This window comes from Eretmochelys imbricata, chromosome 8 (genome assembly GCF_965152235.1).
Source record: "Eretmochelys imbricata isolate rEreImb1 chromosome 8, rEreImb1.hap1, whole genome shotgun sequence".
NCBI lineage: Eukaryota > Metazoa > Chordata > Testudines > Cheloniidae > Eretmochelys > Eretmochelys imbricata.
Window position 1 is genome coordinate 47,759,689 of NC_135579.1, and position 27,606 is coordinate 47,787,294.

At 47.9% G+C, this 27,606-nt stretch overlaps 1 protein-coding gene across 3 annotated transcripts in view; it reads right to left on the bottom strand.

Annotated features, from left to right (window-relative positions):
• PBX1 (PBX homeobox 1) overlaps nt 1-27,606 on the bottom strand; it is a 242,823-nt gene that overhangs the window by 51,379 nt on the left and 163,838 nt on the right. For all 3 annotated transcript variants that reach the window (XM_077824047.1, XM_077824045.1, XM_077824046.1), the window contains exon 3: nt 362-606. In XM_077824047.1, coding sequence (XP_077680173.1) covers nt 362-606 — 245 coding nt within the window. The remainder of the gene's footprint in view (nt 1-361; nt 607-27,606) is intronic.

Here is a 27,606-nt window from a genome sequence, read left to right on the forward strand (position 1 = left end):
GTGCAAAAGTTTTGACCAGCTCCCCATGTCAGATTTCAGCCTGAACGGTGGACGTCTCAGGAAGTTCTAAGCTACAGGGATGTGTAGCAGCTACGCTCATGCCACCTTGACAATAGATGTCACTAGCGCTCCAGCCCATATGAACACAGCCATGCTGGCTTGGCATACAGAATTGTGAGTAGGTAACATACCAATTCTCTTATCGGTTCCATTTTCTGTTGCATTATGTTCCCTCTGCTGTACAGGCACATTATCCCTTGAATGGGTTTATTTCCTTGATCAGAGCTTCATTTAAAGCCTGACTTCGCTTTGGCCTGGAGAGGGGAAGCCTCTGCTTAGCCTCCGCGAATGAGCCTGTTACCTGTTCATATTTCTCCAGCTCCGTGTGGTAGATCTGTCGGATCTGCGAGAGTTTAGCTCTGTAGTCAGAATGCTCCACGGAATTGTCTGAGCCAGCCCCTCCGGATGCTGCAGCGGCGGCTGCAGCCGCTGCTGAACCCCCTCCTTTCTCAGGCCCTGCCACGCCCTCTGCCAAGAGCATGTTGTCCAGTCGCATCAGCTGCGGGTCTGTGGGCTCTTCTTCCTGGGCTCCCCGGATACTCAGGACTGTGAGAAGAGACAGAGGAGGGAGGAAACGATTAGCAATGCCCTGAGGATGAACACAAACAATAGCAACAGCTCAGCAGGCAGAGAGGGCCAGATTCTCCGCTGAGGTAACTCGGCACAGCTCGAGCCACGTCGGTGGAGCCGTGCCAATTGACATTAGCTGGGGATCTGGCCCCCCGACTTCAATGGAGCTGTGCCCTATTTACACCGACCTGGCCCTTGCTTGCAAACCCTTAGTGAGCCTCTAGTTCACCCGTTCAAACCCAGCCCTGGCAGTGACTCGGCACAATCACCAGCTCGTGACTCTATACTGGCCCTCGCCTGAAGCGAGCCGGGGCCTGGAGCCGTTCACAGTGGCCGGAGCCCACGGCACAACTGTCGCTGGTCGGCCCCCTTGTGACAGTCTCAGCCCGGATGGGCAGCGGACTCTGCTCTCGCCCGCCATGGCGCTCCTCTGGAGTAGGGTGGGGTACGCTGGGAAACGCTGGCACTAGGCTTGCCACCTTTCGAACGGCTGGTAACTTCACCCCCGAGGCCCAGCCCCTTGCCTTGCCTCTTCCCCCAAGGCCCCACCTCCTCTCCACCTCTTCCACCACGGCCCTGGCCCCAGCCTGCCTCTTCGCAAGAGGCCCTCCCCCCAGTGCCGCCCAGAGGATTCAGGGGGCCGGGGGCAAAGCAATTTCGGGGGCCCCTTCCATAAAAAAAAGTTAGTTTTGCCGCCCCAAGCGGTGAAGAAGAAAAAAAGAAAAACCCAAGTCGCGCCGCCGAAGACAGAAGAGGACAGGAGGACCCGCTGCCAAATTGCCGCAGATTGCCCCACTTGCCTCCCCTCTGGGTGGCCCTGCTTCCCCCACTTCCCTTCTTCCCCCCCAAAGCCCCGCCCCTGTTGCTGCTCTGCCCCCTTCCCCCGTTGCTCGCTGGATCATCTCAAGGAGCCTTCCTGCAGGTAGTAGGCAGCCTCGGCTGAGCAGGGGCTGGCGCGTGTGAATGAGCCGGACACAGAAGCCAAAAACCGGACTATCCGGGTAAAAACCTGGATGGGTGGCAGCTGCTACCTCCCACACTGTCCCTTCCTCTGTGGGCAAACAGAGGGCTCCTGTCCGCAGGTCTCTCAACTGGACCCTTTCACCAGCCCTCCTTAGAGTGGGCATGGCAAAGAGACCTCAGCACGGAGGATTGAACCAAGTTGTATGGTTCAGGAACCCTGCAGACAGGCCCCACTGGTGGCAGAAGTACCGAGGTGAATGCCCCAATTGAGCCCATCCTTTCCAAGGCTCATGAGCTGCCACCAGCTGGAGACAGAACGGGGAGAGAGCAGTCCCCACCGTGCCCCACCGGCTGTGGTCAGCAGAGAGCTCTGCACTGGTGAGCTGCTGCTGGAGCTGAGAGCGTGGTGGCTAAGGGGCAAGGGGCTGCAGACACATTTCCCGCCGACGGTTCTTTGCCAGCACCTGCAGCCCCCATTTCAGGGGAGGGGAAACCCATCAGTGCAATGAGAGTTAACGCCGCAGACATGATGCTTTAATAAATAAATTGCAAGTCCTGTGTGTGTCTGGCTGGCCCCGTGGGCTCTTGCCAGTTCTGGTTGTTTCCGCAGCCTTTGCAGGTCACCCCCATGAGGTTGTGACAGGGAAGGTAGATGTGAGGCCGATGTAAGGGGACATTTAGTTATTCGGGGCATTGTGTTCTCCACATGACCAGCTTGGGCTGCAGACTGTTTACACATGCTCCTCAATTACAATGGGAAGAGGAGGAGGTTTTGTTTTTGTCTTTTAAAGGGCATTATATTTTTAAAGGCAAATAAAAAACTAGAAATCATGAGGCTAATTAATAACATGGCTTTGTATTTCCAAACAGCTGCACAAATATTAGATCATTCACGGTAGAAATAATCATTCAATGAATATTAACTCTTGGTTACATGTGTTTCTTTTTCTTCCCTTAGGGAAAAATCTCAGAGGGCTAAAACCAACAGAAATTTTATAGTGAGCTATAAAAACCTAGAATTCTATAGGTGGGGTCAAGGTGCTCTCCAGAAATGCAAACACTCTATTATATTCCAATCCATAGGGCTTTTCCCTGGGGTTGATTTCTACATATTGTTGTTCTGTGATCATATCTGACTCCAGAATCTGACCGAATGATTGCTCTGCTCTTTGTTCTCACAAGAAGAAATATTAAGAAGCAAAATCTTGTTCTCAGATCTGCACGGCGGATAAACTAGAGGCACTAACAGCAACCGTGCAAACCCAAATAAATACAAGCCTGCTTTACCTGATGCATTGGGTGTTGCACACACAGAGAATACAACAGGGGACAGAATCAGAGCAGGATTCCCAATTCTCTCATTTTTTATGACTGATACAAAGGACACAAGCATTTGATTTCACCAAAATTTGCTGAAATGCATCAAAAACAGAAGGCAGATCTGAGAATAAGGCAGAGGGCTGCAAGTCTGGAGGCCTGACTTCTGTTCTCAGCTCTCGCACACATTCCTAATGTGATCTTGCATGAGTCATTTCTGGCCTCATCCTACTCCCATCGAAGTCTACGATAAAACCCACATCGACTTCAGTGGGAGCCAGAAGAAGCCCTCAGCCTTGATCCTGCAACAAGCAGGACCCCTGTGCAGAGCTCATTTCAGGATCAGGGCCTTAAACAACTCATGCCTCAGTTTCCCTGCCTTTAAAAGTGGCTTTTACAAGGCTTAACTGATATGTGCTTGGAAAGCCTCTGGTGGAAGACAAAAGGAAAATAAAAAATATTAATAATGAGAGTTTTATTATTTGGAAACGGCTTTTTGTCATTCTTGGGACTTACTTGAACTGTATTAAGCCAAGAGAGCAGCAATAACCATATTCTCACAAATTACTTGCCAAAGAGAGAATTTTCTAGTATTCTCACAGCTTCAGTTCATGCTTCAAACACAAGTAAAATCACTCTCTTGCTTTGAGTGTTTTTCCTAAAATCACTCTCTCACTTTTTGAAATTAAAAATAAAAATTACAGCAAAAACCAAAAACCAAAAAAACAAACACGCCACTGCAACACTCACTTTGCAAAAGTGGATGCCCAGCCCGAGTTTGCAAACCCTGTGTGTGCGTATGTACTCTGCCAACAGTCAGAGCTGGGTGGCAAAATGGTAAATGTGTACCAAGCAGCCTGCCTGAAAACTCCACTGAAGTGGAGGGGGAAAATGGAGGGGGTAGGGGGAGGAATGCGCAAACTGGCAACTTAAGATGTTGAATCACCTTTTTTTTTTTTTTTAAGCTGACTGTATTTTAATTTTGTAAGCCTTGCTGGGAAGGGTAAGAAACAGCTGCATTTAGACAGAATCTGGACATGGTCAGGGATGCTAATAACAGAGAGGAAGAACCAGTGCACTGAATTTCCTTAGAGATTCTGTGGGCCAATATATACATATTATATGGCATAGCTGTGTGATGATCCCTTGATTTTAATGGAGCTATGCTTTCTTATGTCTAAAATGAATCTGACCCATTATTCCTAGCCCTGTAATCTGCACTGCCAACCATCAGCAAATGGTTTTACTGTCAGTTTAAAAAAATAATCTAAAATTGGCTGCCAATAAAAAGTCGTAACAGGCCAGTGAAAATAACAAGAAACATATTTTTCCTTAATCTAGAATAAGTTTCTGAATGATACAATTACTATTAATAGAAACCAATTTTAAGTAAAAGGCTCAGCTGAGAATGAACATGAGTAATAGGAGACTTGAAACCCCTCAAATGGCTTTGAAATCTTAATTTTCTGGACACAAATCCTTTCTAGTATTTTTTGGACCTTTTGTGTTTGAAATTTTGTCAGTGAAAAGGATTGAAATTTGCAAGTAAATTTGTGAGCAAAATAAAAAAATAAATTACAAACAATTGCTAATTAAGAATTATAATTTACATACTAGAGATGGGTTGAAGATGCCAAATTTACATCCGAATCCTAGTTTCAAAGAGACAAGAATTCAGAAGAGTTGAGATTCAGAATTTTGGCCAAAGCCCCACCTCTCTTACATAGGTATTACTGTAAAGGTATATGATGCTTTGCTAAAATCAACAGAAAGATTCTATAACTAAGACGCACAAAGCAAGCCAACTGACTGACAGGACAAAAACAAAACAAAAAACATCTCCTGAGGTGGAGAGACGGTGGGGAAGGAAATCACAGCAGAAGATGTGGAGCACTGTCAATGAAACGTGTGTTGATTTGCGGTTGGTTATCCTTAATCCTAAACAAGAGGAAAGGCAAACGGCAGAACTTAAAAGGAGGAAAAGGAGGCAGAAGATGGGACGGAGACGAAGATGACATGAATGGAGGACAATAATCTCCTGTTCTTCCCAACAAAACTCAAAAGACAAATTGAAACAAAAATAAAAGGTGAAAACAAATATAAAATAGAGTTTCAAGCCAGACACACTTTTGGTTAGGATTTGAAAAGAGAGATTTTTTTACATTAATAATAAAAACTCACTGCCTAGTCAGGTGTGCACGTGTGATTAATTAGTCTGTGTGTGTAGAGTCTTTTCAAGAAAAGTGCTATGTAAGTGCTTAGTATTATTACTGTATAATGTGAACCATACACACACTGTGTTCTATTATATCCACATCTGCATATTTGTGCGAGTACACATTATATTACTATTACATTATAATTATATATGTTTAATGAGTGGAATCCAAAAATCAGCTGGGTGAGAAGGCGCTGGGATTTGCAGCAATTGTGCCTGTTTGGCTAGCCAGGTAGAATAACACTATTAAATAAATAAATGAAAAGGCCAGTGTGTCTAAGCAGATCTGATGCCACCTAGTTATTGCTTGAAGTCTGCGCTCTGGTGAGTAGAAGACAAAATGATTATTTAAAAGCTCCTTTATCTTCCCGGCAGCATATATGACTCAAATGAACCTTCTGCCAGGACACCCGAGATGTTAACACTCATCCAGCACGATCCAATTCAAGCGGCAGACTGTTACCTAATCCAGCAACTATCACATATGATCAAGGCCCTGCTGCGCGGATTGGCCCCCTACCTCTCTCTTGTTCATCCCCTGCTCAGCTGGAAATGGGTTTAAAGGGACAAGGGACCCATTCCTGACAGTCGGAGACACTCCCCAGGCTGGGGCACCGGAGTCTATGGATTTCCACACCCGGGAAAGAGAATTGAGAAATCGGTGAGGGAATTTAGCAGCATTCAATGCAAATCCCTTTATAGGGTTTCTATGGGATCAGCTCCCCAGCTGGTGCAAATCAGTGCAGATAACAGTTATGTCAATTTACATCAGCTGAGGATTTGGCCCAGGGCATCTGTGTCAGTGACAGACTCTTTAATGAACATTTGGACAGTTATGAATTCATTTGAACCAAGGGGCTATCAGCCCGTGCCCTTAACACCAGCAGGGCCATTTTTCCAATGAGTGCTTTGCCACTGATTTCAGTGGAGGCAGGAGCACATCAGACACCACCACCACCTCGCAGCTGGTACCGACCAACCCCCCTCTTTGGCTGCCTTGTCAGGGGGGCTCCGGAAACCAAGAATGGGGCAAAGGGGGTCAGTGTGTGAGGATGCCACCTAGGCCGTAGTTCTGTGAATAGTCAAGGAAGGCCTTCATTCTCCCAGGCTGTCAGTCTTCCCAGGAGAAAGGGGAAAACAAAGTGAAAATAAAACCAATTTGGCAGAACGGTACTTTCTTCCGCTCTGCCGTCCCACTCCCTCCTCGTTTCTTAGAAGAGAAACCAGATGCTGACATTCCCTAATTTCTCCTCTGTCCTCAGAAGCACCCTTCCCACAGCCCAAGGTGGAGACCCAATAGCCCAGCACACTCAATTTGTTTCTTTTCATGATAGGAAAAAAAAAAAAATACAGGCTAAGAACTAGGGAAAAAAAGACTATTTTGTCCTTGGCTGCTCCACTGACAGCCTGACAAACCCGCTGGCTCCGCTGACTGCCACTAGAGGATGCTCTTCCTTCACAAAGAATCGGCTTTCGCCCAAATAAATAAGCAAACAAAACAAAAACCACACACCTCCTCCCCATTTGCACTGCTGCAAAATGCCTCTGCCACTAATTTCTGAACTCCCAGGCCGAGTGCAATCACGGAGGGGACATTCCTCAGCGTTACAGCATTATTGGGGTCAGGTTAGTGGGTGGGACGGTGACATCAGGTCCAGGTCGTCGCCCACTGGCACGCTCCTCCTTAGGTGGTGTTCAAGTAACAAAGCCAGGGTTTGGGTCAGGTCACGGGGGTGACCAACATCCAGCCCTGGGGCAAAGCTCGCCCCATGAGCATCCTCATGGTTAATACACAGGTCCCACCTCCAGAGACGACAGGCCCAAGCATGCAACGATCCATCTGCAAGTCAGCTGCCGTTGCAGTTAGCAGTCCCAAAAACAATCGGTGAGGCTCATAAAATGCCCACAAGACCTGCTTGCACCATACCAGACCCACTCATGGGAAGAAAGATGACTCCCATTCCCATCACATTGAGCCTTCAAGCCGCTTTCCCGGGGCATGATGCCATGGATGTCCGCGGTAATGCACCTCTGTGCAGGCCGCAGCCTTGGCCCATTCCCTCCGCCCTTCATTTCCCACCTTCCCCCCTCTTCTGGCCTGGTATTTCAGAAGTTTTCCTCGGACCTTGAAGGTCTGTCCCAGCCCCAGTTCTGAGCCTCCTGCTCCATAGCTGCAAGGCTGCAGTACCGGCATCTCCTTGCCCCCTTGGCAAGTGCTGACAAGCTTCTAAGGGGACTTCTGGGGATAAGGCACCTATGGCTCGGGACTTGCCCCAGCCTGGAAGGCAGTGTGGTTTAACAGCTAGAGCAGGGAGCTGGAAGCTCAACAGTAGCACCCCTGCCACTGACTCGCTGTGGGAAAGTCCCTTCACCTCTGCCTCTGTTTCCCCAGCTCTAAAATGGGGGTAAATGATCACTGCCTGCTGCTCGTAACGCAGCCCGAGGGTTGCTGATGGAGGTGGTAGGGATGCAGACAGCATTATTAGTAACATATCCACAGCTATGGCTCTACAGGGACCACAGCACGATCCAATCACAGCAGCATCCTCCCACACCCCTTCTCCTTTCGTCCTGCCTTGGGGCCAGTGGGCATCATATCCTCTGCTCATTTCCCACTTGGTCACACAGCAGCTCCCCAGGCCTGCTGGCAGGTGGGACACTCATGTGCTGAGCGGGTACCTCCTTTCACTGTGGAGAGTTGCCTGTGCATGCTGCACCGGGACAGTCTAGTTCAGCAGTTCAGGCTTGTTTTTTCTGCTTTGGCACTGCACACGTGTGCGGCTCAGGAAATGTATCCTCCCTCTATCCAGAGCCAGGGGTTATCATCATCATCTGCGAGAGGACATCATCTGGATCCTACATTTGGACCTTCATCCAACACGGCATTAGTAGGCAGTGACATCACATATGCGTAAAGTCATCGTGGACTCGCACAACACGGACATGATGCCAGATCCCCATGGAGCAATGCTCCGCGGCAAAGCCTGACCTCAGCCCTAGGGTCTTTCACTGTCCTGCTCGGTGGGGACCTGGGACAGAGGTGTGAGAATTGCAAGGAGTCCCTGAACAGGCAGGCTGTCCTGGAAGTGTTCGGGTTCCAGATTCTCTAAGATGCATCATGAGCAAGTTCTTTCCAACCTGGAGGCTGCATGACTCTCTGCCTCCCCCATTTCGAGAGCAATGGACAAAACACCAGCAAGGGCTCCAGTCAAACAGAAGAGGAGGAGTCTGCTTCTTAGGAGTACTTGGAAAGCACAAGTCAGAGCATTGATGAAACTTACAAGAGGGTCTCTGGGCTGCTTCTCATCCCCTCGTTCACTCCCTACCATCCTCACAATCCCCAGATCACGGCAGTACAACCCTTGGCTGAGTGCTGAATTCCTTTGGGAGCCTCATCGGGAAGAGAGTTGTGGAGTGATCCCATCCAGCTGTTGAGTGCTGGCTCTTAAACACTCCTAGGGAACCCCCTCCACCTCCCAAATTTACATCTCTTTCCTTCTCAGATGTTGCTTTTCAGTCCTTAAAGTCATAGGTGTGCGGGGGGGAGGATAGCATAATGCAGGGGTCTCAAACACGCGGCCCGCGGAGTTATTTCCTGCAGCCCGCCATAGGCGCCGACTCCCTCACTCTGCACCTCACCCCCTCCCGTCCCTCCTCGCGCCCCTCCAGCATGCTGTGTCCCCACTCCTCCACCTAACTCCCAGCGCTTCCCGCTTAGGACTTTCCAGGAGGGAGCGGGGAGGAGCAGGGACACGGCACGCTCAGGGGAGGAGGCAGCGTGGAAGAGGCAGGGCCAGGCCGGGGATTTGGGGAAGGAGTTGGAATAGGGGCAGTGTGTGTGTGTGTGGGGTGGGGTGGGGTGGGGCGGGGGGGAGGAGTTGGAGCGGGGACTTTGGGGAAGGGGTTGGAATGGAGGCAGGGAAGGGGTGGGGCATGCACTGAAGTGTCGCTAGAGGCGAATAAACCAGAGGGCAGGACAAGCCCAGGCTCCCCTTCTTCCCTCCCCCCCGGCCCAAGTCCCGGGGGCTTCCTCCTCCGCCTGCCCAGCTCCAGGCTGCCATCTTGTGCCAAGCAAGTGGAGCGGTGGGAGCGTGGGGCAGCACAAGGCTGCCGTCCCCAGCCACACACAAATGCGCAGCGGGGCTAAGCAGAGCCTGGCACTGTAGAGCTGCGAGCAGCAGAAGGGAGGGAGAGCAACAGGCTGGGAAGGGGATCTACGGGGGCCGCCAAGGCTGTATTAACCCTGCTGGGCAGACGGGGGTGGGGATTGTGTTTTTTCTCAGCCAGCCCCTCGCTAGTTTCTTGGTGCATCGCAGAGTTTTCACATTTGAAAACAGCCCCCAATTCCTCGCTCCTCCCCTGAAAACAAGCACGATTTGCAAACTGGGGGGGAGGCCCCCCAAGGGTGCTTTCCAAGCCGCGTTGTATGAAAAAGGTTTCAGTGATGCGGCCCTCGGGCCAATGTACTAGTCCTCATGTGGCCCTCGTGGTGATTTGAGTTTGAGATCCCTGGCATAATGGATCCAGTTAAACCTAGGCAGCGAGCTGGGGTGGTGGTTGACATGCTGAAGACCTTGCATTCAGGAGCGTGCTCTGCGGAGAAGGGATGGAGAATGACAGAGACATGGTCCATTATGCAGAAGAAAGGATCGAGTTGCCAAGTTCTTGCCATCTTTCCGACAGGAACACCAATTTCCCTAACCAAATTGAATGCCTAAAGGCAGCAGGGTGCTGTTTGAAAGAGAAGGGATGTTGTTTGCTCACACGTCCTGGTCAGATTCCAATCACAGTAGGATAATTAACCTTGTAGTTTAGATAAACTCTTCTTTGCTTCCTATCCTCAGCTGTTGCACAGTGCTGGTAAAAGAGCTCCCACAATGCACCCCAGAGGCAGCTGCATTTCAGTGAAGTAATTCCTATATGTAGTTGGCAAAGAGTTTTTGGATCCTTTTGGATGTAAATTGGAAGGATGAAGAGCTTGAAATGGGGCTAAGGGAAAAGTAAAGTTGCACATCAGGAAGAATGTTGTTTATTAGCCTGTGTAATAGTCTCCAAAGGGATGTGATGGAACCATTGGAGAAGAGGCTGTAGGGAAACATTGTGGGTTTGCAGTGGGGGAAGATGAACTAGAATGACCTGGTAGCTCCTTTTTGGCTCTAATTTCAGAGAGCATTTGGGTAAAAATGAGTCCCAGTGGCCAGAATCTTGACCAAACCCACCATGAAACACAGCGAGGTCGTACTTCCGATAACACGGATACAGAATTCAAATATCTGCCTAAGCTGGGTGTGCTGCCCTATATTTTTGTTGAATCGCCTTTCCAAGGGGACCTTTTAAAGGAGGAGGAGATTTCCAGCAAATGATTGCAAGTTATCGAAAATAATGTGCCACTTAGCGTCGGAGGCGAGCATCCTGGCAGGCGGCAATGGGAAGCAGCACTGAGCAGATGGGAGTGATTAGGCTGTGATTTTCAGAAGGGCTTTCTTCCCTGCCTCCACTGTGCTTAAGATATGCTGGAAAAACCCAGGGGCTTGAGAGAAGCTGAGGGCTCTTCTGCTGCAGCCATGGGGTCATGATCTACCCCCAAGAATGGCTTTCCCCATGGAACTGGGGATGTCTCCAGTGGACGGCCAAGAGTCCAGGAGTGGAAGAGTATCTCTAGGGAGATCCACGATGCTCGCTATTATCATTCACCAGCCACCCTTCCTGACATATATGCCCACCCATGCACAGTGAGGCAGCATTGCACCTCTACGTGAATGCCAACGCAGAAACTCCCCTGGAAATATTACTCAGCCAGATGTTAAAAGGTCATGTCAGGCTAAAAATGATCCCTCGCACGATTTTATCACAGCCCTCGCAATATTTGGTAGCGTTCTTAAAGCCCCAGCTGCTGGAGTCATGTGATCGCAGGAGAATCACTCATTTCACTTTAAAAGCATGCAAGTGTTCAGCCCTCATGGTTGCAGTAAAAACTTGCAAACGTGACCCAGAAACCAGGAGGCCAATAAAAAGAACCCCAAATTTGTTTTTTTTTAAAAATCACATTATTTTTAAACCAGTCTCATGATTCCACAGTGCCTGAATCATGTGGCTGGGGTTGGCCATACTGAATCTTAAACAGCCGGATTCCCTCCTGCCTTGTGTTAATTGTAATACTTTAGACAATTGAAAATGGGAGGGTTTGAAACACTTCACGACCGACTGCTCTTTGTTTATTAACCTTCAGCTTGGCCAAAGCAATTAGGACGATGGTGTTTCACCTCCTGGAAGAGAGGTACCACACTGGCTTTGGGTTTGTCGTACATCACAACCTGGCTTCATTGAATTAAAATAACCAAGACTCCCTCCCTGCCCCACCCCAGCCCCAAACACATTTCCGGTGACAAAAGTTATTTCAGCTCCTCTTTTCAAACAAAGCCGAAGTTACTCACCAGTGGCCCAATGTCAAAGTGAGCTAGGAAATTAAAGGGAACTCTTGGGCTTTTTTGTTTATGGGCCCTAGGAGATGGAAACGCGGCAAAAGTCAGAGGCTTCTGCATAAGAAAAGATGGGGGCAGTTTCCCTAGATATATTCTAGGGAATGGTTTATGGAGAAGGCCACAGGGCCAGATTCAGTCTTGCTCTGAGTGGGCTCAGCTGGGTGGAAGACAATGGAGCTGGGTTGCGCACAGTAACAAGTTCAGTGCTTAAACAACTTGCCATGGTTTCCTTGCCTCCCCTCCCACTGTAAGAGCAGAGCTGACAACTCTCTGGCCCTCCTTGGATTTGGGTGGGGGTTTTCGTGTCCCAGAGTGGATCTCTTTGCCTTTCCTTGGGCAAGTCAGTTAGAAACCCCTCCCTCTAGGTTTCCCAAGGACCATTGCTTATCAAACCAAGGACAGTGGTGTGTGTCATTTGCCAGGAGGGCGACGTATGTGAAGGCTGAGGCTGGCGATAACGGACTGGGAATTTGGGGGAAGGGAAGGAGGGCATGGGGCAATACAAGGTCTGGATCTGTGTCACGATTTAGGGGGCGAAAGAGAGAATAGATGCTCCGCTCAGCAGATGGCACCAATGTCATCACCCGGATGCCCCAGCGCTTGACAGAGATCAGCCCCTGGATGAAGAGCAGCTGTGGCCAGCTGATCCCAAGCAGACAGAAGTGATGATAGGGAGGGGGAAACCATCTGAGCAGCTAGCCAAGACCAGGGACTCTTGCCTCCACCAAAGGCGTCTGCCCTCCCTTGGCCAAGGTGCTACAATGTCTTGAGATCTCAGGATACCCCGGCAGCAGCAGTGATGTAATTTGCATTCTCCCTCCTCCAGCACACTAGGAAGCTACCGCACTCCTCTCATATGAGGATCCAGCCAGCAAAATTCAATATGTCCATGCAGGGCTAGTGAAGCTGACAGTATCTGGGGCAGGTGGAAATGCTGTAACCCAGGCGCTCTGGCTTGCCCAGAATGCAGCATCTCCTGGGGAAGAAAAGCCACCAAGAAAACATCACACCCCTCCGCTTTGCTACAGTGCCAGGCCAGAGCCCCAGCTTCAACTTTAAGGCCCTCAGGACTTTGGGTCCAGACTGAGACCGCCTCTCCACCCAGGAACTGCGGAGGGGCAAGGCAGAGGAGCGTGCACAGGATGAAGTCAAGGCACCCCCTTGAAAGTCCCTGCAAGTGGAATGAATGACCTGCTACAGGAGACCAAACTGATGTGTAGTCCCCACACTGAGCACTTACAGAGCATGGCACAAGAGAGACCGGCAGAGTGGACGTGTCGCTGAAAACTTGCCATGTCCCTGTTTGATGGATCAAGTCCCAGCGTCCCATCCATTTTATGAAATCCCATGTGCAGAACCCATGCATATTCCCAGGGAGTGTCGACGCTGCGGCTGGATTGGGCCTCTAAGCCTGGGTACACAGATGCACACTAGATCTGCTTGAGCAAGCACGCCAAAAAGTGCAGCGTGGATGTTGCAGCAGGGCTGGCGGCCTGGGCTGGCTGCCGGAGGAGAAGCCCACCCCTGCCCCAGGGTCTGTACACAGGTGGCTAGCACAAGCCACTGCCCACGCTCTAACAGCCACATGGCTATTTTCAGCATGCTAGCGGCATGTGTCTGTCTACCCGGGCTGGGGGATAACGCCCCTCCCTGCAGAGCAGACCTGTGACCAGTGAAGCCTCACGCCAGCACTCCCACACAGTCAGACCCACAGAGAGTGGGGCAGGAAAAGGGGGATGAGCATTGGCCTCAGCTGCCAATATCCTCTGACTCACCCTGCACTGACCCTCGCTGCTATCACAGGTGTCCTGGCTTTTCACTTTAAATATCAGGTCACCTCAGTGACCCACATTCAGTGACAACAAAAATATCAGCCCCCTGACAGGAGCTTTGTGCAAACTGGAGAATGACCCTCTGATAGACACTCGTATCCCAGTTGGGTGAAATGCTTCCCCACCACCAGTTCAAGGGTCCACGAGACAGACACAGCAAGGTAACCTCAGCTTTCTTGGCAAGCGTGTGTAAACGTCCAATTGACATTAACGGTCAGAACAACAGAGGTGAAACCATTTGCACACAGCTGATCCATTCAAATCTTTTTAAAACTGGGTCTATTCGCATTTACAGTGTTTTACTAGCCACAATTCACAAGAAAATCAGTTTATACTCCTAAACTTAGGCTGGGGTTTTCAGGAGAAGTGCAAAGAAGTTGAAAGTCAAAGGGATTTGGGTGACTAACTCTCACGCTCCTTTGAAAATCTATTTTTTTCTACAGACACACACAATACATTCCAGAGTGTGTCATACATGAGCAAAATGCTTCTTTTTAAAATCTACTTCAAACAGGAAATGTATATTTCCCCCACCTCCTTTCCAAAACTTAAAAATGGGTGAACAGATTTTGCTCAGACTTTCCAGAAGAAACCATCTCTGTGCTGAGATGAAGGGTGGAAAATTGCAGCCGGCAAAGAGGGAACTTTTTTCAGAAAGGGAGGACCACTGTGAAACTAAGGGGCAGTTTCCACCACAGATTTCCACAGACTAAAGTAAAAAGAAGTATCTTCTAACTACCAGTGCTGCAAGTCTGCCTGGATTCAGAGTTCAGCCCTGTTCATTCTTGCTAGTGCATTGTCATCTGTAACCATGACCCAAACGAGATCTATTACAGGTGAATATTACAGGGCGTTTGACTCACCCTATACATCACAGCTGGGAAAGGTTTTCTGCTGCTGATGCACTCAGAGAAGGGAACACCACTTAGCTTTCACACCCCAGGGTCACTCCACAGGGTTACTGGGGGAGATCCAGCTTTTTATTTCTACAGGGTCAGATACTGTGAGCTCCTCACCTCAATGAGAGCTAAGATAGCTCAGCAGGTTACAAGACTGAGCCCAAACTAGTCACATTTGATTGTCAAAAGGAAAAGGAGGACTTGTGGCACCTTAGAGACTAATAAATTTATTTGAGCATAAGCTTTTCTTTTTGTGGATACAGACTAACACGGCTACCACTCTGAAACCTGTCATTTGATTGTCAGTGAGCCACAGAAACAAAGCAACCAATTTGAGAGCAGCTTTTCAGGACGGAACTACTCTATCCTTTGCTTTCACTTTTGTTAAAGCGACAGGGCCAGATTGTCAGCTGGTGCAAAGTGGCATAGCTCCATTGAAACCAGAGTGACGTCAGCTGAGAATCTAGCCCAGCTTTTCTCAAACGGTGGTCTGTGACGGTACTCCAGGGGGTCCGCGGGCCCCGCTGATCAACTCCTCCCACTCCCTCCCTCAACTCGTGCACCCCGGGGAACAGCTGTTCTCCGATGTGCAGGAGGCACTGGAGGGAGGGGAAGGAGTGGGGATGAAGCATGCCCGGGGAGGGGGTGGAATTATGTCTGGGGCCGCTGGCCCCATTAATCAACTTCTGCCCCTCCCTTCCAGTGCCTCCTGCACACCGGGGAATAGCTGTTCAGTGGCATGCAGGAGGGGCTGGGAGGGAGGGGGAGGAGCAGGGATGAGGTGCGCTTGGGGGAGGGGGTAGAAAGAGGCGGAGAAGAGGAGGGGCGGGGGTGTGGGCCTTGGGGGAAGGAGTGAAATGCGAGGTGGGGCCTGAGGCTGAGCGGGAGGCTTGGGGGTCAGCAAAAAATTTTAAATCAGAATGGGGGTCCTCGGGTTGCTAAAGTTTGAAAACCGTTGATCTAGGCCATACAATGTACGTACACAGCACCTGCACACGTATACCCTGATTTTATGTCTGCCTGGACATACCTCCCCATAGACGGTGATGTATGTAGGACCTACACTGAGCCGCACTGGACTCATTCCATTGACTTCACAGGGCTTTCAGTCAGACCATGGAAGAACCTAATAGCATGAAATAAGGCAGAGGTGTGTCATAACGGACATCATCAAGAGTTTTGGATGGGTACAAACTGTAACTCTCCCATTGCGTATCCACTAGCATGTTACCCAGGCCATCCCAACAGACCCCCTTTTTTCTGCACCACTCTGATGGATGTTGTAGGTGTCATGTAAGTTACAGAAAACAGGAATGTTTTAGAGAGTTTTAAAATACTTTATTTGTGCTATTTTTTGTTTGTATCCCTCTCATCTGCAAAGCCAGTTGCCTTAGTGACAAGACTCTGACAGCGCAAGACTCAAGAGGTGAGAAAAACTATCACATTTGAGAAAAAAACTTGGAAAGTGATCTAAAACAACTGTTTCCATAATAACGTATCAATTGTAATAATGTGGGGATTTGAAGGCCTGAATAAAAACCGATTCCGCAAGAACCTGAATCAACCAGGAACAGACCAAGTTCTGAGGATCTCCCCTTTCCAATAGTATAAACCTTCCAGATTTCTAGCTCTCTAGGTTTGCAAGGAACTGGCATGTGAGGCCCATCCTACACTTCATGGCACAGTATAAGGCTGCAATCTAACAAAGCACTATGGGTAAAGATTTCCATATTTAAAAAAGTCAATAAAAGGTAGGCTCCTAAAGTCAAGATCCTCTAGTCTAAAGTACCTGAGGTACCAGACTCCCACTGGAATTAATCTGGGCCAAAGTCACTTGGAAAAAGGGGCTTATGCGGTTTTAAAGTTTTACCCCCTGGCCCCGATTCAGCAAGTCTTCAGCATGTGCTTACCTTTAGGTCTGTGCTTAAAATCCCATTGACTTCAGGGGGACAACTGTCAAATTTAAACAAACCTGTGCTTCAGAGCTTTGCTGTAGCAGGGCTTAATTACAGGGGCACATTCAGAAATAATTCTCTGGCAAGTCATTTTCACAATACGACAGTTGCCTGAAGCGACGCCTAGACTGAACTAGCTAGCCGTAGTTCAACACTCCAGAGAGAGATGGATTCGTGGCAGAGCACAGGTCAGGGGCGCAAAGGTGCACGTTAGGTGCAAGATATCACTCGGCGATGGCCTCTTCATGTGATATGGAATACGCTACGCATTATATCTCACAAACGCACTAGCTTCCTTGGCAGGCCGAAGAACAGCCACAGTACAAACGGAACTGCAGATCAGCCAGCAGGAGAGAGAATCGCTGTTTACAGCCATTTGTGGCTTCAAAAATGAGAATGAATCAGGTGGCCTCTTCCCCAACCTTCCCCCTTCTCCCCCCACCCCCCGAACAATCACACAGATTTTTGGCTTTCTTCCTTGCCTGACAGAAGCTGCTTCAGCTTCACCAGGCTACTGGTCTCTGCTCCACAAAGTACCTGCAGCCCAGGCTTGCTTACTGCTCAGTATAATCAAACAAATAACAAAACCCCGGCAACTTAATTACCCCATGATATTACTTTGCTGCTGACCTTTGACCCCTCAGCCAAACTCCCCCGGGAGGTCAAAACTGTCAGGATCGTATTACCTTATCAAGTTCCTTCCTTGGAAGAACAAAAATAAATATTTAACCACATTCTTATGGGGAGGGAAAGACCTGTAATTAAGGTTCCCTTACCCGTTCTCTTTCTGTCTCCTACCCTTCCTATGCCAGGTCAGACATCCCACCTAACCCTTCAGGACTGCTTGAAACCACTGACCTCAAGGCAAGTTTACCTAAGGTAGCCAAGTGTTGAATCCCATCGGAGCAATTCCACATATCAACAACTCTTACCGGGCCTGAAGTAATCAGCTTATCTAATGAAGCAGTTCTCCTGCCTTGACCAGGAGAAGATTAGCGGGCTGGTCTGGCAGTGAAGTGTAATCAATCCTTTATCTACATAAACTACCTCAGGGCTTCCCAAAATCTGTCAGAGCCTGGACCACCCCACACTACTGAGATTGTCTTGCAAACTCATCTCTTTTCTCATTCCCAGTCACCAGCCTATCCGGGAGAAGGTAACATCCCTCTGGCAGCGCCCTCAGTTGCTTATATGGAAAAGCAGAGGGCATGCCGTTGGTGTGCAGAGACTGCTGCCCATCATGCCAACTGGCACTGTCTCATTGTTTTACTTGGACTCTCCTTTTGGTCTGTATTCAGCCGTTCTCCTGTCTTACACTTCAATTGCCAGCTCCTGGCCTTTTTGTTCAGCTTTTGTACAGCGCCTAGCGCAATAGGGTCCCTGTCCACGATTGCATTTGCTAGGAGCTATAGAGATTCAAAGAAGAAGTTAGGAAGGCAATGGATTTCCAGCTCCTTTTGATGCAATTTAACAGCTGGGGGAGGGCAAGGCTGCATCCTCTGCCTACCCAGCTCTAGACTCTGCTCAGCCCCCGCACGTGTGCTGCAGAGCACCAATGGACCAGCGTTGGACCACAGGCTATATTATAGCTGAGCTGTTATTAGTCAGCTTGGTTCACAGCACCTGACTAAGCCATGCAGGAAATGCTTATGACTGTAACCACACCTCCATGTTAAAGCAGGGAGGGGAGAGAAATCCACGATTTCCCCCAGCCAACGACAGAACTAGATCATGCTCGGCATGCCAAATCCCAAAGAGACGTAAGGCTCCTTGCAGAGCGAGCGCCACGCGGATTGGTCTCTAGCTAGGTCCTTAGGACAGCCTGGCTGGATATTCAGTTGTTTCCCTCAGTGGCCCCTATACCACACAAAATAAATAGCATTATAAATATAAATAATATCAATGAAACAGCTAGAGCTGGATGATGAACGGCATATATTTTCCATGAAAAAATCCATTTGCACAAAAAAAATCTACATTTTAAAAAAAATAAATCTAGACTGGATTTCTTCCCTCTAGTCTGTGACATCCCACCTGGGGAGGGAGAATCTGATTTTAAAAAGAAGCCAGAAGCACATTCTAGTTCTCAGATAGTGGGGACAGCAGTCAGCCCTCCTGGGTTCTATATGTCGTTCTGCCTCTGTGACCCCAAGCATGTCACGGCACCACTCCATGCCTCAGTTTCCCCAGTTCTCACATTTGCCTTCGTAGAGTTCTTCGCGCTCATTGGCTCAAAGGTGCTAGATCAACACCAGCATTATTGTTATGATTCCAGACTGACAGGGTCGCTGGTAAAATGCTGGCAAAATCCCGCCTCATGGTGAAAAGGCCCCGAGGCCTCAGTTCTGAATGGCAGCTTGGACTGCTGGACTTTGGGGTAAAGGGATTTCTCCCGTTTCCTCCACAGAAGAGGAGAAAGCAAATCCTCACTGTGGTGCAAAGAAACCACCAGCCAAGACATCAAATCCAGCACTTCCATTGCACTCCATCCTCACACCTCTTCACAAACAAGAACAAACCAACCCACCAGTCGCCCTTGGTGAAGCAGATATTACAAGCCCCATCTTGCCAACGGGAAGCTGAGGCAAAATGGGGATGTGCTTTACCTAAAGATACAGCTGGAGCCACAGAGCTGGGATAAGAATTTGGCAACTACTCCCTTCCACCACACACATGCACACAACTTGACTTTTACTCCTGGCTCTGCTACTGACAGAGTGACCTTGGGCAAGTCAGTGCCCCTCTCTGCCTCAGTTTCCCCCTCTATAAAATGGGGCTAACGAAACCTCCTTGTAAAAACGCTTTGAGATCTGCTGATGAAAAGTGCCGATAACAGCTAGGTGTTGTTATTATACACGCACACACTCTTCAGTGTGACCACTTAACATCAAGCATTTGCACGATCAGAGCCCTAAATTAAAGCTTTGAACCCTAATTCTTAAGTAGCAACAAACAAAAAAACTAAGAGAGGAAATGATGAAGAGTCTGATCTTTGTCTCGCTCATGAGGCCAACCATAAAAGAACCTCTGAGATTAAGAGTGCCCTGCCCGGCTGGGATCCATGCTTCCCACTCCCTCTGTCCTCTTCAGTGCTTTGCATATGAATCCTCTCCATTGAAAAGAAACTGGCTTTTGAACCAACTGCATCTGTTGATGAGAATCTGTAGTCTCCGGAGCCCCTCAGAGAGCCAGGGTCCCATTTCAACCTCTCCAGGCCAAGCCATGAAATTATAAACAAACAAAGAAAGCCCCCCCCCACAAAAGGAACTGCCTCTTTTCTAGCCTGTTTAGAGGTCAGCCCCCATGGACACGGATGGCCTCAGGGCTGCTGTTCTATGCACAAAGCATCTAGGATGTGAAATATGTAGGTGACGAGACTGACAAGAGACCAAGATTAAAAGTGGCTTCAAACCCACCACATTTCAGATTCCCTTCCTGTGTTAGTTTGAGACTTTAAATAATAAACCCAGGTAGTCAGGCAGCATACGATAGCCACAAACAGCAAAAATACTGATGCTTGTTGGGCAGCGATAGTCCACATGTGTCCAGAGTTTGATAAACAAAACAAAAGTGACCCACAAATACTCAAAAAAGCAGGGAGGTCCGCCACTCTTGACTCAGACACTAGCTTTCTGGCTCAGTGATATTTGGGGTTTTCCTGAAAACTCCAGCTCCTGGAGTCATGTGATTGTGTGAGAATCTCAGCTTTTATTCAGAAAAAAGTAAGTTTCTAGCCCTATCTGTTGCAGAAAAAATGTGATTCAGCCACACCCTAAAGGCTCAGAAAAACCCAGAAGGACAATTAAAAGAACCCAGCACTTATTATTATTTTTTAAATCTCATGATTTTTAAGATAATCTCATGATTTTGAGGGCCGGACTCATGATTATTGAATGCCTGAGGTTGGCACTAATGCTTCTTTATTGTTATAAAAGTTCCAAAAAATTGCAGCCACACTATCAGACACTGTAGGAGGCTGGATAATTACTGTAAAATGAAGGTGAGACCCCAAACCCCTAAATACCAATTGGCAAGGGGGTTACTAGTATGGACATCCTGGTTCACCAAAGAATGTCAGCTAAGATATCAAAGGAAAGCTGATGTCACACTGGGTATGAATATTATTATACAATGTATGTACTGCTATTAGTTAAGGAGGGGTGTGTGTGTGTACTTTGTATCAAGTTGCTAATCCCCAGCAGAGGTGAAAAACTGGTTTTCTGCCAAACCAAAGATGTTTACCCATCTATCTGTCGCAATGTAAATTGGGCGTTGTCTTGTTCACAATCACTGGTCTGAGCTAGAGGCAGATGAAGGATTGTGAGATTGAACAGGAGAAGAAGAGGAGGAACAGCCGGGGAAGAGCCTCATTTCGGGGAGCGCACTGCAAAAATCTACTGCGCTGTATCTGTGGGATAAGGAATGCACCCTCTCATCCTGTCCCTAGGAAGTAAATGGACAGCATGTTTAATCATAGAAAGGGGATCACAACCATTATTGGCTGGAAACGCTGCAAAAGGCTTTGGGTGAGACAAGACGGCCGTAGCCAGGAGGTCAGCCTGGTAAATTTAATCTCTAGAAAGTGTATACTTTTGTTTCACATGTAACCTTCTGTTTCCATTGTCCTTATTCACTCTCTCGTGAATCTTGATCTTGGATAATAAATGTATGGGTGTTCTCACTATAAATATACCTCAGTGCTGTGGTATTGTACCAGGAGCAGATCCTGAGCTGAATCTTTCAAGCTGGTGTGTACACTGCACCCCTGGGGACAGCATATTTGGTATTACTGGTGGATTTTTTGGGCTAGATTCTCATCTAGTGCCTATCAGCATCAACACCAATGGAAGTAAACTCATTCACACTAGCTGGGATCTGGCTCCATTCGTAAGGGAGCTCATAGGATCCCAGGACCTGGAGACTGAGCATACCCATCCCATTGCAAGTGCAGGACAAAGATCACCCAAATAGGTAATTAGCATGAGTCTGGACTTGGGGCCAAACCATGTCCGTGAGGCACTGCCCCATGTTAGCAGCAGGGTAGAGCCACGCTGTTTGGGGTGGGGTGGGGTGGATCTCGTGTCTCAGAAGGTGCAATCCCTCAGCAATCTCCCTGGCACACAGGGGAGCACATGCTCCCAACTGTGAAGTGTTGGTGTGATTTGTGCCACAAGAGGCACTAGGAGGCAGCATCCCTCAGTCATTCCTGACTTTTATGCCAGGGGTACAAGTAGGGGATAAGGGCACCTTGCTATGCCCTCTAGGCCAGCCACACAATCTGGCCAACAGCTAAGCCTGGGCCACCACCATCAGGATTGTGCTCCTTCAGCAAACCTTCTTCTAAGACTGTGTGGTGAGATTGCTCTGGCTAGGAGCTCCTGGAAATAAGCCACTCAGACTGGGTTCCTCTGAAACATGCAGCATCAATCTGTGGGCCTGGGGCCTGCAGCTTTACTCCTCTTCTTTGAAGGCAGTTAAGTAGTCGTATATGTATGTATGTATGATACATGTAGTTATTCATGTGTGTGATGGGCCCCAGATAGTGTGGGGACAGAAGCTTTTGAAATCCCTATAACAGAGATCAACCCTACATCCCAGGGGAGGGTATATTTCAATGTCATTCCATCTGCTCAATGAACTGACATTTCACTGAGCCCATGCTAGAGGCATCTCTCTTTCTATGCAAAGTAGCGTGTTTCAAAGGAGGACAGAATCACAGGGAGATGGAAAAAAGTGAGGAGAAGAAAGAAATTGAGATGAAAAAATGTAGTCTAATGACAGAAGATGATGGTGTGTGTGTGTGTGGGGGGGCGTTCTTTATTATTATTTGTATTGCAGGAACCCTTGTTCTAGGTGCTGTACAAACACAGAACAAAGGACTTGTTTGGAAAGACCCACAGAACTAGGGCTTGTACTACATGGGGAAATTTACAAGGCACGTTTAGAGGGAATATTTTTGGTTTGGCCTTCGTTTCTTTGGAAGTGGTTTAAGCAAACCTGATAAAAGGCACTCTAACTCCCCCAAACAAGTGTCCACACACGGGGAGTTCTGCCAACATAGCTATAGTGGGATAATAATACTAGTATAGCTATACTAAGAAAGCACCCTGTTTAGATAAGCCCCAGCTGGTGAATCCCAAGTCAATCTAGTGCAGTACCCACAAGATTGCCAGCAGTCAGGCACTCCAGCTGTAGGCCCTGCTGGGCAGGAGCAATGCAAGGAGACAACCCTCAGTAATAGAATGGACAAGAAATGAAGCAGTAGAGCAAGTCACAATTCAAAACAGCCACAGCACCAATCAGATGGAGCCGTAACATCCAGTCTCCCTTGCCCACTTCTCCCTATAGCCTCGATTACTCCCTAGATTGGTCACCCGAAAGCGACAGATCTGGCAATTTCCTGCCATCTCCTTGGGAGACCCTACTAAATTAAGTTTAAGTATCTTTGGGGTCCATTGTGTTAAATGAACAGTGTATGTATTATTGTGGGCTGGGACTGTATATAACCTCTCAATGGGGGGATGTCACAGATGTAAGGTCTGGGGGTTCAAAGGTATTGAACAATGGGCCAGACAAGAACGGGGAATATTTAGGGGGAGGTGAAAGCAAATTCCCCGCTTACAGTTCTGCAAAAACCCAGCCTTTTGAGGCTATGCCCTAAAGGGGGACCATTGTTTGCTGCTCACCTGTTTCATGAGGCCAAGATCAAAGGCACAAGCTGTATAAAGCAAAGACTGAACTATTCCTGGTGGTTCTGGTTCTGAATCTGAATCTGAGACAGTTAGGAACTTGGAACCATGGGGCAAACCTGGTTGTGGGCTTGGAAGGACTGACACCTCCTGCTGACGCTGGAGTTGGGGTGACCTCTGCTAAGCTTATTGGCAAGTATGCTTGAGGTTATTTTTTAGTTTCAATATGTTTTCTCTGTCATGCTTTCACCTTAAGAATAAATGTGATTGCTTAGAAAGAGCTGAGTGGTAACTTATAACTGTAGGTAATTACAGTTGTTCCTAGCTTCTGAAGAGAAAGGAAACTGCAGGTACTGGCCTGTTTAGGCTGTCTGGCTTGCAGGGGATATCACAGTTTAGGCAGGGAACTGTGCAGCCTGGGAAAATGCTCGTCAGGAGGAAAAGAGATACAAGTCTCTGACCAAGAGCGGTAACAGCTGGGAGCCAGATGCCTAGAAGCAGGTGCCCTCGGTGGACCATGGAGAGGGAATACAGGTGCAGTTGCCTTGAAGTGTAACACTAACATCAGCCTCCGGACAACCTGGTTGAAACTATAGTACAGAACAGAATTAGCAGACACACAGATGAACATGATTTGTTGGGGAAGAGTCAACATGGATTTTGTAAAGGAAAATCATGCCTCACCAGTCCATTGCAATTCTTTCAGGGGAGTCAACAAACATGTGGACTAGGGGGATCTAGTGAATATAGTGTACTTGGACTTTCAGAAAACCTTTGACAAGGTCCCTCACCAAAGGCTCTTAAGTCAAGTAGGCAGTCATGGGATAAGAAGAAAGGTCTTCTCTTGGATCAGTAACTGGTTAAAAGACAGAAAACAAAGGGTAGGTATAAACGGTCAGTTTTCAGAATGGATTAAGGTAAAATAGGGGGTACTGGGGCCAATGCTGTTCAACATATTCATAAATGATCTGGAAAAAGGGGTAAACAGTCAGTTGGCAAAGTTTGCAGATGATATAAAATTATTCAAGATAGTTAAGTCCAAAGCAGACTGTGAAGAGTTACAAAGGGATCTCACAAAACTGGGTGACTGAGCAACAAAATGGCAGATGAAGTTCAATATTGATAAATGAAAAGTAATGCACATTGGAAAACATAATCCCAACTACAAAAACAAAATGATGGGGTCTAAATTAGCTGTTACCACCCAAGAAAGAGATCTTGGAGTCATTGTGGATAGTTCTCTGAAAATGTCCACTCAATGTGTAGTGGCAGTCAAAAAAGCAAACAGAACGTTAGGAATGATTAGGAAAGGGACAGACAATAAAACAGTAAATATCGTAATGCCACTATATTAATCCATGATATGCTCACACTTTGCATATTGTGGGCAGTTCTGGTTGCCCCATCCCCCAAAAGATATATTAGAATTGGAAAAGGTACAGAGAAGGGCAACAAAAATGATTAGGGGTGTGGAACAGCTTCCGCATAAGGAGATATTTAAAAGACTGGGACTTTTCAGCTTAGAAAAGAAACGACTAAGGGGGGATATGAGAGAGGTCTATGAAATCAGGAATGATGTGGAGAAAGTAAGTGTTATTTACCCCTTCACATAACAAGAACCAGGGGTCACCTAATGAAATTAATAGGCAGCAGGGTTAAAACAAATAAAAGGAAGTACTTCTTCACACAACACATAGTCAACTTGTGGAACTCATTGCCAGGGTATGTTGTCAAGGGTGAAACTAACTGGGTTAAAAAAATAATTAGATAAGTTCCTGGAGGATACGTCCATCAATGGCTATTAGCCAAGATGGTCAGGAATGCAACCTCATGTTGTGGGTGCCCCATACTCTGACTACCAGATAATGGGACTGAACGACAGAGGATGGATCACCCGATGATTGATTTCCCTGGTCTGTTCATTCCCTCCGAAGCACCTGGCATTGGGCACTGTCGGAAGACAGGATACTGGGCTAGATGGACCATTGGTCCAATGTTCTTAAGGAACATGACCAAAACATCACAACTAACACCCTTCCTTACATGAAAAGTTCTTGAGATCTTTAATAACAATGGAGTGGTCTGTAAGGCAGCCTTCGATTTTGCCCTGCAGAAGGCCCACGAAGCACCGGCATTCCCAACATCCTCCAGAATTTAATTCAAGATCTATATGATGACTCAGGGCACTGATGTGATGGTGGACCCAGAAGTCTGACAGGTTTTACACTAGATCTGGGGTGAAGCAGGGATGCGTCCTGACCCTGAGCCCTGTTCAGCTGTGCAGTGGATTGACTCCTTGAACAGATCTTGACAAATACTAGTAGAGCTGTCGGCTCAGCTTCTTTTACAGATCTGAATGATGCCGTCCTCTTTGGCCAGGACACAAATGACCCTGAAGATGCAGTAGAGAGTTTCCAGCATGTGGCAGCTGCCCTGGGGCTAAGGATTTCTTGGGCACAAACAAAAATCCAGAGTGTCAGCACAAAAGTTGTGATACAAGACATCTGTGCTGCCAGACATGCCATGGAAGTAATGGCTGATTTCATTTATCTAGGCCGTAAATTGTCATCTAATGGGCACAGGCAGCCAGACATCATAAGAACTGGTTTAGCAGCCACAAAGGACCTGCACCAGATCTGAATCCAAAAGAAGGTGAAATTATGTACAACAGCATGGATCCATCCAACCTGTGCACTCCTGATCCTCTTCTACGGATCTGGAACATAGACTTTGTTTGAACAAGACCTCAGGAAGCAGGGGCATTTCACATGTATTGGCAACAGCAACCACTGGGCATAACACAGCTTGATTTGATCAGTCACAGGGATGTATTATGGAGAACTGGCCTCATGAGGACTCGAGTCACCTTCGCTCACTGCCAGCTGGCACTTTTTGGCCGTGCAACTTGCCTCCTAGATATAGTCCCCACACATTGAGCCCTGGAGATCGGACTTTAGATCAGGCGGGGACATTGCCCAGCCCACGGCCTGGCAGTTGCCACACAGTCATAACCTGCTGCATCATATCAGTAATAACCCAGGGGAGTTCAGCAATGCCCAGAATCAAGCCGTACCATATGTCCATGGACACTCGGCACTACAGACCTTCCCTGTCTAAGCACATTGTTGAATGCGCCAGACCTTGGGTCCCATCCTCATTGGCCAAACCGGACAGTCTCTATGCAAAAGAATAAATTGACATAAATCTGACATCAGGAATTACAACATTCAAAAACCAGTAGGAGAACACTTCAACTGCCCTGGTCATTCAATAACAGGCCTAAAAGTGGCAATTCTTCGAAAAAAAACAAACAAAACAAAAACAAAAACAAAAAAACCCTTTAAAAACAGACTCCAATGTGAAGCTGTAGAACTGGAATTAATCTGCAGACTGGATACTATCAGATTAGGCCTGAATAAACACTGGGAGTGGTTGGGTCATTACAAAACCTAAACTTAATTTCCCCAATACTAATTTCTCCCTACTGTTACTCACACCTTCTTGTCAACTGTCTGTAATGGGCCACCCTCTTACCACTTCAAAAAGTTATTTTTCCTCCCTTGGTATCCTGCTGTTAATTGATTTATTTCATTAGATGGACCTCACACTTGGTAAAGTAACCCCCATCCTTTCATGTATTAATACCTGCTCCTGTATTTTCACTCCATGCATCTGATGAAGTGGGTTCTAACCCAGGAAAGCTTATGCCCAAATAAATCTGTTAGTCTCTAAGGTGCCACAAGGACTCCTCGTTATTTTTGCTAAGAAACAGTGTTTACTGATTGGCTGTCAATGGGCATCACGACTGCTTCAACCCCTCCTGAGAAGTACCTGAGCAGGACTTAATGCCTGCCTTCATAATATGCATGCACACAGCACATCCATGCCAGGGGCTGGGCTTCAGCATCTCAACACCTGCTGGGCAAGGCAAAGGGATGTAGAAGAGAAGCCGCTTCTAAACAGCAACCCCAGGCCTCCAGCAAAGAGCATTTGCGACCTACAGCTTTTGTAGGCTTGAAATTTAAAATTCAAAAAGCTATTTGGCTCATGGAGTTCTGTCTGCAAAAGGAAGTCCCTCCCGGGAAAGTCTCTAGGCCGTAAATTGTCATCTAATGGGCACAGGCAGCCAGACATCATAAGAACTGGTTTAGCAGCCACAAAGGACCTGCACCAGATCTGAATCCAAAAGAAGGTGAAATTATGTACAACAGCATGGATCCATCCAACCTGTGCACTCCTGATCCTCTTCTACGGATCTGGAACATAGACTTTGTTTGAACAAGACCTCAGGAAGCAGGGGCATTTCACATGTATTGGCAACAGCAACCACTGGGCATAACACAGCTTGATTTGATCAGTCACAGGGATGTATTATGGAGAACTGGCCTCATGAGGACTCGAGTCACCTTCGCTCACTGCCAGCTGGCACTTTTTGGCCGTGCAACTTGCCTCCTAGATATAGTCCCCACACATTGAGCCCTGGAGATCGGACTTTAGATCAGGCGGGGACATTGCCCAGCCCACGGCCTGGCAGTTGCCACACAGTCATAACCTGCTGCATCATATCAGTAATAACCCAGGGGAGTTCAGCAATGCCCAGAATCAAGCCGTACCATATGTC